We start from the raw sequence: 15,000 nt of genomic DNA, 5'->3' as shown, positions 1-15,000 counted from the left end.
TGGCATTTCCTTCAGGTTGTTGTCGCCCCCTTTGTCATCGACAGTGACATTCCATTTTGCTCACGTGTCTTTTCGCTGCACCGCTGGTAAGCATGTGTGTGTGTGTGTGTGTGTGTGTGTGTGTGTGTGTGTGTGTGTGTCTGACTGTGTGTGTGTGTGTGTGTGTGTGTGTGTGTGTGTGTGTGAGAGAGAGACTGTGTGTGTGTGTTTGTGTGTGTGTTTGTGTGTGTGTGTCTGTGTGTGTGTGTGTCTGTGTGTGTGTGTGTGTGTGTGTGTGTGTGTGTGTGAGAGAGAGACTCTGTGTGTGTGTTTGTGTGTGTGTGTGTGTGTGTGTGTGTGTGTGTGTGTGTGTGTGTGTGTGTGTGTGTGTGTGTGTGTGTGTGTGTGTGTGTGTGTGTGTGTGTGTGTGTGTGTGTGTGTGTGTGTGTGATCATATTTCATTTTGATTCGTATATTTTGCTTCCTTCCTATTTTCCTGAAACAAGGACACACCGCAATCTTACGCCCCCCCCCCCCCCCCCCCCCCCGCCCGTAACCCCCCCACCCCACGGCCCCCCACCATTCGCACAGCCCCCCACCCCCCCATTCCCCCCGCCACACACACAAAAATAACCAAAGAAAAACCTTGCAACCTTCAGACACGACTGTGACATATCCGTTTCTGTCACCTGAATCAATCAATCGGCCATCACCGTTCAAATTAATGTTGACAACAGTGTCTGCTCGAAAGTGACATATTTCACCCGCAAGTAAACAGGGACATGGGCGAGAGCAGTGTCTGAGATTTTTTTTTTTTTTTTTTTTTTTTTTTTTTAAAGAAGAAAAACTGTCTCTGTCCAGCATGTGAGACAGGTTGCTGCGATATGTGTGTGACATGTGTGACAAATAAAGCCACATGGCAATGGAACAGGGGTGGTCTGATTGATATATGGACCTGCAGTCTTTTCTTTTGATACAAGTCTTGTCAACAACGGCCTTAGGATCGAAATCAGGCGTCTATGATTTTTTCTCTTCGGTTCTTCGTGATTTGATTTATTCATATTTTTCTATTTTACTTCTTACTCAGTGTGTGTGTGTGTGTGTGTGTGTGTGTGTGTGTGTGTGTGTGTGTGTGTGTTTGTGTGAGGGTGAGTGAGGATGGATGTAGTGGACAGGCTTGACGCTCACGGCTTTTCGTGAGTGTGAGCGTGCGTGAATGGAATTCGTGCATGATCGAATGCACGCGTGCGTGTCTGTGTGTGCGGAGTTGAAATGACCATGTAAATTATATGAGATGCGTTCACAAATATCTTCTCTCTCTCTCTCTCTCTCTCTCTCTCTCTCTCTCGTCTGCAGGACGTTTTAACGCCGAGTAGACTAGAAATAAAACTCATGTTCTGTTGTTGTCTCTGTCTGTCTCTACCTGTCTGTGTCTCTCTCAAATGACAAAGTACCAAAGTGCCGCTTATCCCTTTGCAGTTTAGTTTGCTTTGGTTATGTTTTTCCTTTCTGTTCCATTTTATTTGTTTTGCACCATTTTTGTTCTGATTCGTACCTACTATGTCACTGGAGGTTTACAGCTAATGACATTAAACATTTCAGTGTTCAGTGTTCAGTGTTCTCTCTCTCTCTCTCTGTATGTCTCTCGCTCTCTGTGTTTTCCCTTCGAATGCTGGATGAAAAAAAGCATTGTCTTGCTTACTCAATTACCCTCAGAAAATAAATTTCATTCCATTCCATCTTCGCTCTCTTCCTCTCTCTCTCTCTGTCTACCTTTCACGCTATGTCCCGCAATCTCCGGGACTGAGTCGAGTAATATCAGCACACCGTACCGGTATGTGTCTCTGATGTTTGTATTTTGTATTTGTATTAATCTTTCTTTTTGGTCACAACAGATTTCTCTGTGTGAAATTCGGGCTGCTCTCCCCAGGGAGAACACGTCGCTACATTGAAAGTGCCTTTTCTTTTTTTTCTCTCTCTTTTTTTTTCACGCCTGCAGTTTTTTTTATTTGTTTTTTCTTTCGAAGTGGATTTTTCTTTAGAACTTTGCCAGGGACAACCCTTTTATTGCCGTGGGTTCTTTTACGTGCTCTAAATAAAACAAACAAAGGTGGGAGGACAACATCCCAGAATGGACAGGCCCGAGACTGAGCGACGCCCTGAGAGAGAGAGAGAGAGAGAGAGAGAGAGAGAGAGAGAGAGAGAGAGAGAAGAGGTACATGGAGAAATGGAGAGCGGATAACTGCTTGCCAGGTCATCAGTGGTGCCTGATGGGATAGAGGAAGAAGGAGAAGAAGAAGAAGAAGAAGAAGAAGAAGAAGAAGAAGAAGAAGAAGAAGAAGAAAGAAGAAGAAGAAGAAGAAGAAGAAAGTGAGAATGAGGAGGAGAAGAAGAAAAAAAAAGGAAGGAAGGAAGGAAAGAGAAGAAGAACAACAACAACAACAACAACAGGAACAAACAACAACAGAAATAAGAACAAGAAGAAGAAGAAGAACAAGAGGAAACACAAGAAGAAAAAGGACTACATCTCTGGCATGCCATGTCGTCGCGGACCAAAAGACCGATGGGGCTGGCACGGTACAAGGACTGCAGCCTACCGACCTCCAGTGAGATGCATAGTTACTCTCCCTGACTGCATTCCTCACCCCTTCTTCTCCACGTCCACCACCTCCCTCCGACCACCACCCCCCCTTTCCCAGATTCCCCCCCCCCCCCCCTACAACACCCCTCCTCCCCCTGCTCATTCTACTGCGTTCATATTCCTCTTCTGTCGAGAGGATGGTAAATTCATGCACGTTGAGACAGAGAGAGAGAAACAGAAAGAAACGAGCAGGGTGAAACACAGACACTCTCCCTCCCTCTCTCTCTCTCTCTCAGTGTGTGTGTGTGTGTGTGTGTGTGTGTGTGTGTGTGTGTGTGTGTGTGTGTGTACATATGCGTACATGTTTGTGTGTCTCTTAGAACAACGGCAGATGTGTAAGTCGGCCAAAGTGCTAATATCTTCACCGTTGGAAAATAAAGATTCATTCATTCATTCATCCATTCATTCTCTCTCTATCACTCTCTCTCTCTAATAATTCCTAATATTCAAAGGAATGTCAATGAAATGCTACTGTCAGCACGTTCCCAGCATCCCAGTGCAATGATATCAACCCATGGCCTGAATGCAAGAAAACATTCATTCGTTCATTCATTCTCTCTCTCTCTCTGTATGCATATGTGTGTGTGTGTGTGTGTGTGTGTGTGTGTGTGTGTGTGTGTGTGTGTGTGTGTGTGTGTGTGTGTGTGTGTGTGTGTGTGTGTGTGTGTGTGTGTGTGCGTGTGTGTGTGTATGTGTGTGTGTGTGTGTGTGTGTGTGTGTGTGTGTGTGTGTGTGTGTGTGTGTGTGTGTGTGTGTGTGTGTGTGTGTGTGTGTGTGTGTGTGTGTGTGTGTGTGTGTGTGTGTGTGTGCCTTATCAGTCCCCACCTTTTATCTACTTTCTTGCTTTGGAAGAAAACGGCTGCCAGCTGTCATGCTCAACAATACAGCCCCATCTAGATTCAAACAGTCATATGAAACCCGACTTTCTTTCTCGCTCTTGTCTTTCATCCACCATCTTCCCCCACTTCCTACTCTCTCTCTCTCTCTCTCTCTCTCTCTCTCTCTCTCTCTCTCTCTCTCTCTGTGTCTCTCTCTGAAATCAGTAGGGGATGAAATGTCCATGTACATTTTTGCATCGCACATTTGAAGTAAGAGAGACACTTGTGCTCATAACAGATTGCATGCCTATATTTTTTTTTTGTATGATGGCATAACTACCATGCTACAACACCCCTTCGTTTTGGCGAACCATGTGGCCTAAAACGAATACACCATTCACTCCTTCTGTCTCTGTCTCTCTGTCTCTGTCTGTCTGTCTGTCTCTCACTCTCTGTGTCTCTTCGCCCCCCCCCCCCCCCCCACACACACACACACACCCCTCACCTCCCCCTCCCTTCTCCCTTCCCAAACATACGAAAACGTAAGTCATCAAAGTCGCATCGTCATCGATCTGAGGTCAAACTACCGGAAAGAAACGACACAAAAAGTCCCGGTATTGATCCCAGCCTCTTCCCACTATCGCCTAAACCCTCCCTCCATCCTTCTCCACGCCCACTGATACTGCAGGCCCAAAGCCTGACGTATTGGTGATGGTGGTAATAGTGGTGGTGGTGGTGGTGGTGGTGTTGATAGTGGTGGTGGTGATGGTGGTGTTTTCTAGTGGTGGTGGTGATGGTGGCGGTAGTGGTGTTGATAATGGTGGTGGTGGTGGTGAGGGTGGCGGTAGTGGTGTTGATAGTGGTGGTGGTGGTGGTGGTAGTGGTGGTAGTAGTGGTGGTGGTGGTGGTGGTGGTGGTGGTGTTGATAGTGGTGGTGGTGATGGTGGTAGTGTTGAGTAGTGGTGGTGGTGGTGGTAGTGGTGGTGTTGAGTGGTGGTGGTGATGGTGGTGGTGTTGATAGTGGTGGTCGTGATGGTGGTGATAGTGGTGGTGGTGATGGTGGTAATAGTGGTGGTGGTGGTGGTGGTGTTGATAGTGGTGGTGGTGGTGTTGATGGTGGCGGTGGTGGTGTTGATAGTGGTGGTGGTGAGGGTGGCGGTAGTGGTGTTGATAGTGGTGGTGGTGGTGCTAGTGTTGGTGGTGGTGGTGCTAGTGTTGTTGTTGGTGGTGGTGGTGATGGTGGTGCTGTGGTGAAGGTGGTGGTGTTGGTGTTGCTTTTGATGGTGGTACTGGTGATGGTGTTGGTGGTGTTGTTGTTGTTGATGGTGGTGGTGGTGGTGGTAGTGGTAGTAGTGTTGGTGTTGGTGTTGTTAATGGTGGCGGTGGTAGTGTTGGTGTTGTTGTGGAGGGTGGTGGTAGTGGATATGGTGGTGCTGGTGGTGATAGTGGCGGTGACAGTGGTGGAGGTGATGGTGGTCGTTCGTGCACTGATGAAGCCAGATGAATGAAGAACGCGCGCGCGGGCACACACACACACACACACACACACACACACACACACACACACACACACACACACACACACACACACACACACACACGACCTGTCAGTGCATTCTTCATTCATCTGGCTTCATGAGTGCACGAACGACAACCACTGTCCAATTATTACAGCCAGTTTTATTACGTGGACACGCGTCCCAAGTCATGACCCGTTCATGATCAGTAAAAACCAACAACAACAAAACAAGAGAGGCAAGGCCTTCAAGACTCACTTGTGATACACTGGAGAAAAAAAAATCCAAGCTTTTTATGTATTGTGTATAATTTCAAAATGTAATGTTTAAGATGAGAAAGATCAGTTTAAAGCGAATTATATCCCCTAGCATTAATTACAGAGTAATTTCCTTTTTTTACTATCTGCACCAAAACGTTTGCAAAATAAATAAAAATTCCATGCTTAGCAAAAGAAGTTCCTGTTGGAACAAAAAATGATAATAATGACTGCTCTTGTTGTTGGGTCCGAATATCAGATCAAAGTGCCAAGCTTAGAGAATACAAAAAATATAAATATAACAGTAAATGCAGTTTGCATATAATTAGGCTTCATTTTTTTTTTTTGTGCCCATCCCAGAGGTGCAATATTGTTTTAAACAAGATGACTGGAAAGAACTGAATTTTTCCTATTTTTATGCCTAATTTGGTGTCAGCTGACAAAGTATTTGCAGAGAAAATGTCAATGTTAAAGTTTACCACGGACACACACACACACACACACACACACACACACACACACACACACACAACCGAACACCGGGTTAAAACATAGACTCACTTTGTTTACAGTGAGTCAAAAACCACCAGAAAGAACCAACAATAACCTGCCTTTTTACGTATCCTCTGATTTCTTCTTAATAAAGTAAAATTAAACATAAAAAGAATGGGTGTCACAGGGTGACTGGATATTTTTTTGTCTTGAGCGTGTTGTGTGTGATGCTGCAGTTTGGTGTAGTGGCGTTTGAGACGCACGTGCAAACTAGCTGGCGATTCTAAGGTTGTTGTTTGTTTTTTGTTGCTTGTTTGTGTGTGTGTGTGTGTGTGTGTGTGTGTGTGTGTTTGCTTGACCATCGTCCCTGTGACAATGGGCGAAAGGGGAGGGGGGGGGGGGGGGGGTCCTGTCGTTTTTGCCAGGGTTGTCTGAGGTCGAAAGTGTGCGCCCTTTACGTTGCTGAGTTGATTATCGTTACAGACAGGTTCAGCACATTCGACGAAAAAAAAAAAAAAAAAAAAAGTTAATTTAATGTTGTTGTTTCTGCCGATGGTGCTGTTGTCGTTGTTGTTGTTGTTATATTGTTGCTGTTACTATCATCACTATTGTTATTGTTGTTGTTCATATAGCGCTGAATCTTGAGTAAAGACAAAGCAAAGCAGCTACACTCTAAGCATTCGCATGAACATGCCTTACTCGAATCTGAAAGATGAAAAACAAACTTAGGACTACATGTAGACAGAATGCAAGCGAAACTGCACTCCAGAAGGAGGGGTAGGAGCGGGGGGGAAGGTGAAGGAGGGGTAGAGGTGAAGGAGGGGTAGGAGCGGGGGGGAAGGTGAAGGAGGGGTAGGAGCGGGGGGGAAGGTGAAGGAGGGGTAGGAGCGGGGAAGGTGAAGGAGGGGTAGGAGCGGGGGGGAAGGTGAAGGAGGGGTAGGAGCGGGGAAGGTGAAGGAGGGGTAGGGGCGGGGAAGGTGAAGGAGGGGTAGGAGCGGGGGGGAAGGTGAAGGAGGGATAGGAGCGGGGGGGAAGGTGAAGGAGGGGTAGGAGCGGGGGAAGGTGAAGGAGGGGTAGGAGCGGGCGGGGAAGGTGAAGGAGGGGTAGGAGCGGGGGGGGAAGGTGAAGGAGGGGTAGGGGCGGGGAAGGTGAAGGAGGGGTAGGAGCGGGGGGGAAGGTGAAGGAGGGGTAGGGGCGGGGGGGAAGGTGAAGGAGGGGTAGGGGCGGGGAAGGTGAAGGAGGGGTAGGAGCGGGGGGGAAGGTGAAGGAGGGGTAGGGGCGGGGGGGAAGGTGAAGGAGGGGTAGGGGCGGGGAAGGTGAAGGAGGGGCGGGGAGCTATTTTTTGGAAGGAGGTGGGTTTAAAGGACAGAGCTGACAGAGGTAAGCACGGATGGCTGACGAAACGGATGAGTTAGCTCCTTCCAAGAGTAAGGTCCCCAGACACAGTGAAGGAGCGGCGGCCGACTGCGGAGTGTTTGAATCTGGGAAATATCGTCAGGAAAAAACACACAAAAGAACAACAAAACAAAACAAAACCAAAAAAAAACAAAACAAAAACAAACAAAAAATAATAACAACATAAACAGCGTTTCACTACATTTCAAAAGACATAATTCAAAGAGGCTTTTGGAGTTTGGAGCCTGCTAATGGATCTCTTTTACATTTTATGATGCACCAATTAGCACGTGTAATCCGGTATGATAATTATGTTGCTGTCTTGTTTTTTTCGAAAAGTTTTTTTTTTTTTTTTTTTTTTTTTTTTTCCAGTTTTCAATGTAGTATAAAGCCACCTATCTACTCTGTGCAAAGCTATATAGATACTGATACAGAGCTCTACAGAACAAGAGGCACCGTGACAGTATCGGTCAGGCGTTGGACCTCTGATCCTGAGGTCACCAGTGACCCAAGGTTCGAGGCCCCGTTTCGGCATGGTGTTGTACCCTTGGGAAAGGCGCTTTACCCCGATTTGTTCCCCTCTTGCAGCTCCCAGCAGGTGTGAAGGGGTCGGATCCTTCTTTCGGGTTGTGGAAGTTCACTTCAAAACGGCGGAAGGAGAGGACTGGGCCTCGCCTTCCTAACGCCGAGCCGTGGGTCGTGAAGGACGCAACAGCATGTCGGAATAAGAAACTCAACCTGAAAATTAGGGACTGTGAATCTTCTTCTTCTTCTTTGTTCGTGGGCTGCAACTCCCACGTTCACTCATACGCACACGAGTGGGTATTTACGTGTATGACCGTTTTTACCTCGCCATGTGGGCAGCCATACTCCGTTTTCGGGGGGTGCATGCTGGGTATATTCTTGTTTTCATAACCCTCCGAACGCTGACATGGATTACAGGATCTTTAACGTGCGTATTTGATCTTCGTCTTGCGTATACACACGAAGGGGGTTCAGGGCACAAACAGGTCTGCACATATGTTGACCTGGGAGATCGGAAAATTCTCCACCCTTTACCCACCCACCAGGCGCCGTTACCGAAATTCGAACCCGGTGTCCTCAGATTGAAAGTCCAACGCTTTAACCACTCGGCTATTGCGCCCGTCGGATTGTGAATAAAAAAAAAAACCAACATACAGACTCACAGGGTTTGATCCCAGAACTCTCCGTGTTCTTTCCTCACTGGTCAGTGTGGAGACAGCCACCAGGACTCACTGGTCAGTGTGGAGACAGCCACCAGGACTCACTGGTCAGTGTGGAGACAGCCACCAGGACTCAGTGGTCAGTGTGGAGACAGCCACCAGGACTCACTGGTCAGTGTGGAGAGACAGCCACCAGAGACAGCCACCAGGACTCAGTGGTCAGTGTGGAGACAGCCACCAGGACTCACTGGTCAGTGTGGAGACAGCCACCAGGACTCAGTGGTCAGTGTAGAGACAGCCACCAGGACTCACTGGTCAGTGTGGAGACAGCCACCAGGACTCACTGGTCAGTGTGGAGACAGCCACCAGGACTCAGTGGTCAGTGTGGAGAGACAGCCACCAGGACTCAGTGGTCAGTGTAGAGACAGCCAGCCACCAGGACTAAGTGGTCAGTGTGGAGAGACAGCCACCAGGACTCAGTGGTCAGTGTGGAGAGACAGCCACCAGGACTCAGTGGTCAGTGTGTAGAGACAGCCACCAGGACTCAGTGGTCAGTGTAGAGACAGACAGCCACCAGGACTCAGTGGTCAGTGTTGAGAGACAGCCACCAGGACTCAGTGGTCAGTGTAGAGACAGCCAGCCACCGGACTCAGTGGTCAGTGTAGGAGACAGCCACCAGGACTCAGTGGTCAGTGTGAGAGACAGCCACCAGGACTCAGTGGTCAGTGTGGAGAGACAGCCACCAGGACTCAGTGGTCAGTGTAGAGACAGCCAGCCACCAGGACTCAGTGGTCAGTGTGGAGAGACAGCCACCAGGACTCAGTGGTCAGTGTGGAGACAGCCACCAGGACTCAGTGGTCAGTGTGGAGAGACAGCCACCAGGACTCAGTGGTCAGTGTGGAGAGACAGCCACCAGGACTCAGTGGTCAGTGTAGAGACAGACAGCCACCAGGACTCAGTGGTCAGTGTGGAGAGACAGCCACCAGGACTCAGTGGTCAGTGTGGAGACAGCCACCAGGACGCAGTGGAAGCCGGAAGGCGCTAATGGATACAACACCACTGTTAAGATCCAGCGTGCGCATTACTGCTCGTCTGCATGCTTGTGGAGAGTGGCTGCAGATGGGTCCACCCTTCAGATAGCTCGTAACCAGTTCCGTGGGGAAAACTTCCAAATGGCGGATTTCGGGTGGTTTTTGTTGTTGTTGTTGTTGGGTGTTTTTATTTTGGTTCTTTTGGTTTTTGCGCATGCGCGCGCGCCCGCGTCTGTCTGTGTGTGTGTGTGTGTGTGTGTGTGTGTGTGTGTGTGTGTGTGTGTGTGTGTGTGTGTGTGTGTGTGTGTGTGTGTGTGTGTGTGTGTGTGTGTGTGTGTGTGTGTGTGTGTGTGTGTGTGTGTGTGTGAGTAAGTGAGTGAGTGTGTGTGTGTGTGTGTGTGTGTGTGTGTGTGTGTGTGTGTGTGTGTGTGTGTGTGTGTGTGTGTGTGTGTGTCATTAGTTTGGTTTTCTGTCCTTCTTTCATTCTTTATTTCTTTCTTCATTTATCTTATTTTTGTTTCTTTTTGTTTCGTTTTGGTCCTCACTCTCTCTCCGCCTTCCTCTCTTATTCTCGCTTTCAATTATTCACCTTCACCCTTTCTACTCCCTCTCCCTCTTCTTTTTCCTTCCCTTTTCTCGCCCTTCTGTCCATCCATTCTTCTGTCTATTTCTTCTTCTTCTTCTGTAATACTCTCTTATTTTTCCAAACTTTCCCTACCTCCTCCTCCTCTCTCTCTCTCTCCCTCCCTCTCTGTCTCTCTCTCTCTGCTTTTCTCTTTCTGTGTCTCTCCAACTGAAGACGAAGTAAGTTTTGTACTGCAGTGTCCTGCTCTTCTGAGTGATCTGCGTTTGAAACATTCAAAAAAAAAAAAAAATATATATATATATATTATGAGTATCCATGTTTGTTTAGACTCTGTTTATTGATGGCATCTCCTGAAGATGGTAGTATGCATAACCTGGCATGGTATCTATATATAGAGCTTTTGAGTTTAGAGAGACGGTATTGTCTTAATTTCTTTAACTCAGTCAGTACGGCCAGTCCTCTCTTCTCCTCTACACAGACCCCTCGGATGTCCAGTGGGTGTCTGAATGACCCAACCTTTAGCTTCCGTCGTCAGAATTGTGGTATTCTTTGTCAACATTCACCTCTTCAGTATAAGAGCCTTCCGCTTGCAATATTTTGATGATGGTAATTGGGCTGAAATGCTGTTGACGTCGTCTTTCGCCGTTCGTATGGAGAGAGTTTTAAGTTACAGGGATGCAAAAGATGTAGTGCAAACACTAACAGTTGTGGTGACATTTGCAAAATCTGTTATCGACCCTTGTTCACGTGTGGCTGTGAGCTTAAATGAATAAATGATGTGAATCTGAATCTCTGTCTGTCTGTCTGTCTCTCTCTCTCATTGTGTGCCTGTCTCTGTCTCTCACTTTCACCGCAACCCCACACACCACCACCTCTCTCTCGGCTGGAAGCGAAAAAAAAATTTAAAAAAAGGATAGAAGAAGAACGTCATGATGATGATTAAGATGATGACGATGATTAAGATAAAAATCATTATGGTGGCGACAAAGAAGAAGAAGAAGAAGAAGAAGGTGATGATGATGATGATGATGATGATGGTGGTGGTAGTGGTGGTCATGGTGATGTTGACGGTGATAAATAAAAACAACAATAACAACAACAACAACAAACTCATTATGATAATCCGCGGAAGAATGAGCTCAGTGCAGAGGCGGGGGGAGGAAGGGGGGGGGGGGAGAATTAACCAGGGAGACAATTTAACAACTCACTTTATTTTCTCCCATGCCTCCTCGCCAAAGTTCCGTAACACCAACAGTTCGAGGGCGTAGTTGACGAATCCGTACTGCAACAACAGAGCACAACACCAATAAACAAGTAAATAAATGAATAAACAGATAAGTAAATAAATATTTTATAAACAATACATTATTGTGGCATAATCTCTAAGCAAATATTTTTTTTCTGGATAAATTCACAATACAAATTGATCAATGACTAGTGAGGTGACGCTTTGAAGAGACGGGAATAGTTTGGGTAGGTGCGTACATTTCGTAATTTTTTGGGTGGGGTCTTTATCCCATAACAGATAAAACCAATAAATGATTAAAACCAAAACATGCGTTTAAAAGACAAAAACATAGAATCTAAAAATAGATGAATGAATATATCTATCTATCTATCTATCTATCTATCTATCTATCTATCTATATATATATATATATATATATATATATATATATATATATATATATATATATATAACAACCATAAAATATATTGCCCGTCAGTCGAAAAAGAAAAAATCCCCCCTCAACATAAGAAACAATAAACATAGTAAATAAAGAAATAAATAAATAAATAAAATGTATCAGATAAACAGTACCAAAGAAGTACAGTACCACGAGGCTATAGAAAGCATCCACAAACATACCCCTATCTTCACTGAGACACTAACTCCTCACAAAAAAACAACAACCGCAAAAGACACTCAAACAGCATGGCGTCTCTCTCTCTCTCTCTCTCTCTCTCTCTCTCTCTCTCTCCCCCCCCCTTTCAACCTCCGCTCTGTCTCCCTCCCTCCCTCTCCTTCTCTCACTCAGTAAAACCGGCCTAAAAGACAACAGTGTCTAGACGAAGCACTAAAAAGTTAATCAGACCAAGCGGTCCAATCTCAGGCAGTCAGTAAAGCAGGAACGTATATATTATAGGGCTGCCCCGTTTCACGAACAACTGGGGCTGACTCGATGTCGCAGCTGTCGCGGTCGGTGCATGATTATATATATATATATATATATATATATATATATATATATATATATATATATATATATATATATATATATATATATATATATATATATACATAGATAGATAGATATCGAGAGAGAGAGATTATTATGCGTGTGTCAAATAATAGAACGTTTGATAGTGACTTTCTTATAATCATATATATATATAAATATATATATATATATATAGAGAGAGAGAGAGAGAGAGAGAGAGAGAGAGAGAGAGAGAGATTACACACACACACACACACACACACACACACACATTATATATATATATATGAGATTAATAAACAATGAGGCCAGGAGATCAAATGATTAACAAATAGTAAAGAGCGGTAACTCTCTCTCTCCACACACACACACACACACACACACACACACTCACACATATATATATATATATATATATATATATATATATATATAGAGAGAGAGAGAGAGAGAGAGAGAGAGAGATCATAATAGTAGGTTTGCTTTCATATATATATATATATATTTTTTTTCTTTTTTCTTTTTTTTTAATCCGGAGATGATTTAAATTGTGAAGGCTGCTTGTTCGTCCACCAATGGCCTCTCGCTGTATACATAAAAGCCGTTACGTCATGCACACCATGTGATAAAGGAAAGTTTTAGCTCTGCCTGGTAACAGTTTACGAAAACAAAACACCACAAAACAGCAGCGGATAATCATTGTAAAAAAAAAGAAAACGAAAAAAAAAAAAAAAAAAAAAAGAAACTGCGCCTCTGTTTGTGGGTGGGGCTCATTATACTGGCTGCGTTGAAAGCCGTTTGCTTAAAATTCGCCAGCATTCCGCAGTTTCCCCTAAGAATAAATATGTGCAAGTTTCCAAGTTACCCTGTACTTCCTGTGAAACCCTCACACACACACACACACACACACACACACACACACACACACACACACACACACATAAATAAATAAATAAAAATTCACACACACACACACACACACACACACACACACACAATTTCACTCACAAATTTCACACACACACACACACACACACACACACACACACACACACAAATTTCATATTATATATATTTACATAAATAAATAAATAAAAATTCACACACACACACACACACACACACACACACAGAAATTTCATATTATATATATATATATATATATATATATATATATATATATATATATATATCGGGTTTCAGCGACGCGCACATCTCATGAGAAAGCCTCTCCTCTTCTCTTCTCCCGAAACTCTTTGTGAAGAGTCATTTGGGGGACGCCGCACAACAGACGAACTGTTCACCAGATTCCTCCAGGTCTGTCGGCTGTGTGTCAAAGCCTGTGTCTCCGCAACTGGTTTTCCTTTCGATTCCTGTAATATTACTTTCGGTTTACCGTTGTTTTGTTTGTTTTTTTTGTTTTTTTTTCCCCGAGTTGCATTGCTGCATGTTGCATTACATAGTGTTGGTTTTTTTACGTCCTGCTGTTGCGTTGTTGCTTGTTGCAGAACACTTGTGTTGCCTGTTGCGGCATGGTGCGTTGTTGCCTGTTGCGTTATACTGTGTTGCCTGTTGCGTCATGGTGCGTTGTTGCCTGTTGCAGTACATTGTGTGTTGCCTGTTGCGCCATGTTGCGTTGTTGCCTGTTGCAGAACATTGTGTGTTGCCTGTTGCGCCATGTTGCGTTGTTGCCTGTTGCAGAACATTGTGTTGCCTGTTGCGTCATGCTGCCTTCCTGCTTGTTGCAGTATATTGTGTTGCCTGTTGCGTCATGCTGCCTTCCTGCTTGTTGCAGTATATTGTGTTGCCTGTTGCGTCGTGGTGCATTGTTGCCTGTTGCAGTACGTTGTGTTGCCTGTTGCGTCATGTTGCCATGCTGCCTGTTGCAGTACATTGTGTTGCCTGTTGCGTCGTGGTGCATTGCTGCCTGTTGCAGTACGTTGTGTTGCCTGTTGCGTCATGTTGCCTTGCTGCCTGTTGCAGTACACTGTGTTGCCTGTTGCGTCATGTTGCATTGCTGCCTGTTGCAGAACATTGTGTTGCCTGTTGTGTCATGCTGCCTTGCTGCCTGTTGCAGTACATTGTGTTGCCTGTTCCGCCATGTTGCGTTGCTGCCTGTTGCAGTATATTGTGTTGCCTGTTGCGTCATGTTGCCTTGCTGCCTTTTGCGTTGCACTGTGTCACCTGTTGCGCTGAGTTGCCTCATGGCGTTGTGCTGTGCGCCACCACCCGTTTTCTGGGCAGAATGGGCAAGACGCTTATCTGCCAACACAGCGTCCGTGAGGATCTGGGTTTGATCCCCGTTCTCGACGGGCGCAATAGCCGAGTGGTTACAGCGTTGGACTTTCAAATCCGAGGGTCCCGGGTTCGAATCTCGGTGACGGCGCCTGGTGGGTAAAGGGTGGAGATTTTTTTCCGATCTCCCAGGTCAACATAATTTATGTGCAGACCTGCCAGTGCCTGAACCCCCTTCCGTGTGTATACGCAAGCACAAGATCAAATACGAATGTTAATAATCTTGCCAATCCATGTTAGCGTTCGGTGGGTTATGGAAACAAGAACATACCCAGCATCCCCTCCCCCGAAAACGGAGTCTGGCTGACTACATGGCGGGGTAAAATCGGTCATACACGTAAAAGCCCACTCGTGTACATTCGAGTGAACGTGGGAGTTGCAGCCCACGAAGGCAGAAGAAGAAGAAGATTTCCGTTCTCGCCAAATTTGACTGGAAAATCAATCTGAGCGAATAGCCATTCGGATGAGATGACGAACCAAGGTCCCCACGTGCAGCACGCACTTTGCGCACTGAAAAAGAACCCACGGCAACAGAAGTGTTGTCTGGCAAACTCCTACAGACAAAATTCACTCTGATAAGGTA

At 45.7% G+C, this 15,000-nt stretch overlaps 1 protein-coding gene across 1 annotated transcript in view; it reads right to left on the bottom strand.

Annotated features, from left to right (window-relative positions):
• The window catches only part of LOC143284303 (guanylate cyclase soluble subunit beta-1-like), a 184,979-nt gene that overhangs the window by 136,493 nt on the left and 33,486 nt on the right, over nucleotides 1-15,000 (bottom strand). The window contains exon 2 of the mRNA XM_076591005.1: nucleotides 11,109-11,182. Coding sequence (XP_076447120.1) covers nucleotides 11,109-11,182 — 74 coding nt within the window. The remainder of the gene's footprint in view (nucleotides 1-11,108; nucleotides 11,183-15,000) is intronic.

This window comes from Babylonia areolata, chromosome 7 (genome assembly GCF_041734735.1).
Source record: "Babylonia areolata isolate BAREFJ2019XMU chromosome 7, ASM4173473v1, whole genome shotgun sequence".
Classification (NCBI taxonomy): Eukaryota; Metazoa; Mollusca; class Gastropoda; order Neogastropoda; family Buccinidae; genus Babylonia; species Babylonia areolata.
The sequence above is the reverse complement of the archived record's forward strand: the minus strand, read 5'-3'. Positions and strand labels throughout refer to the sequence as shown.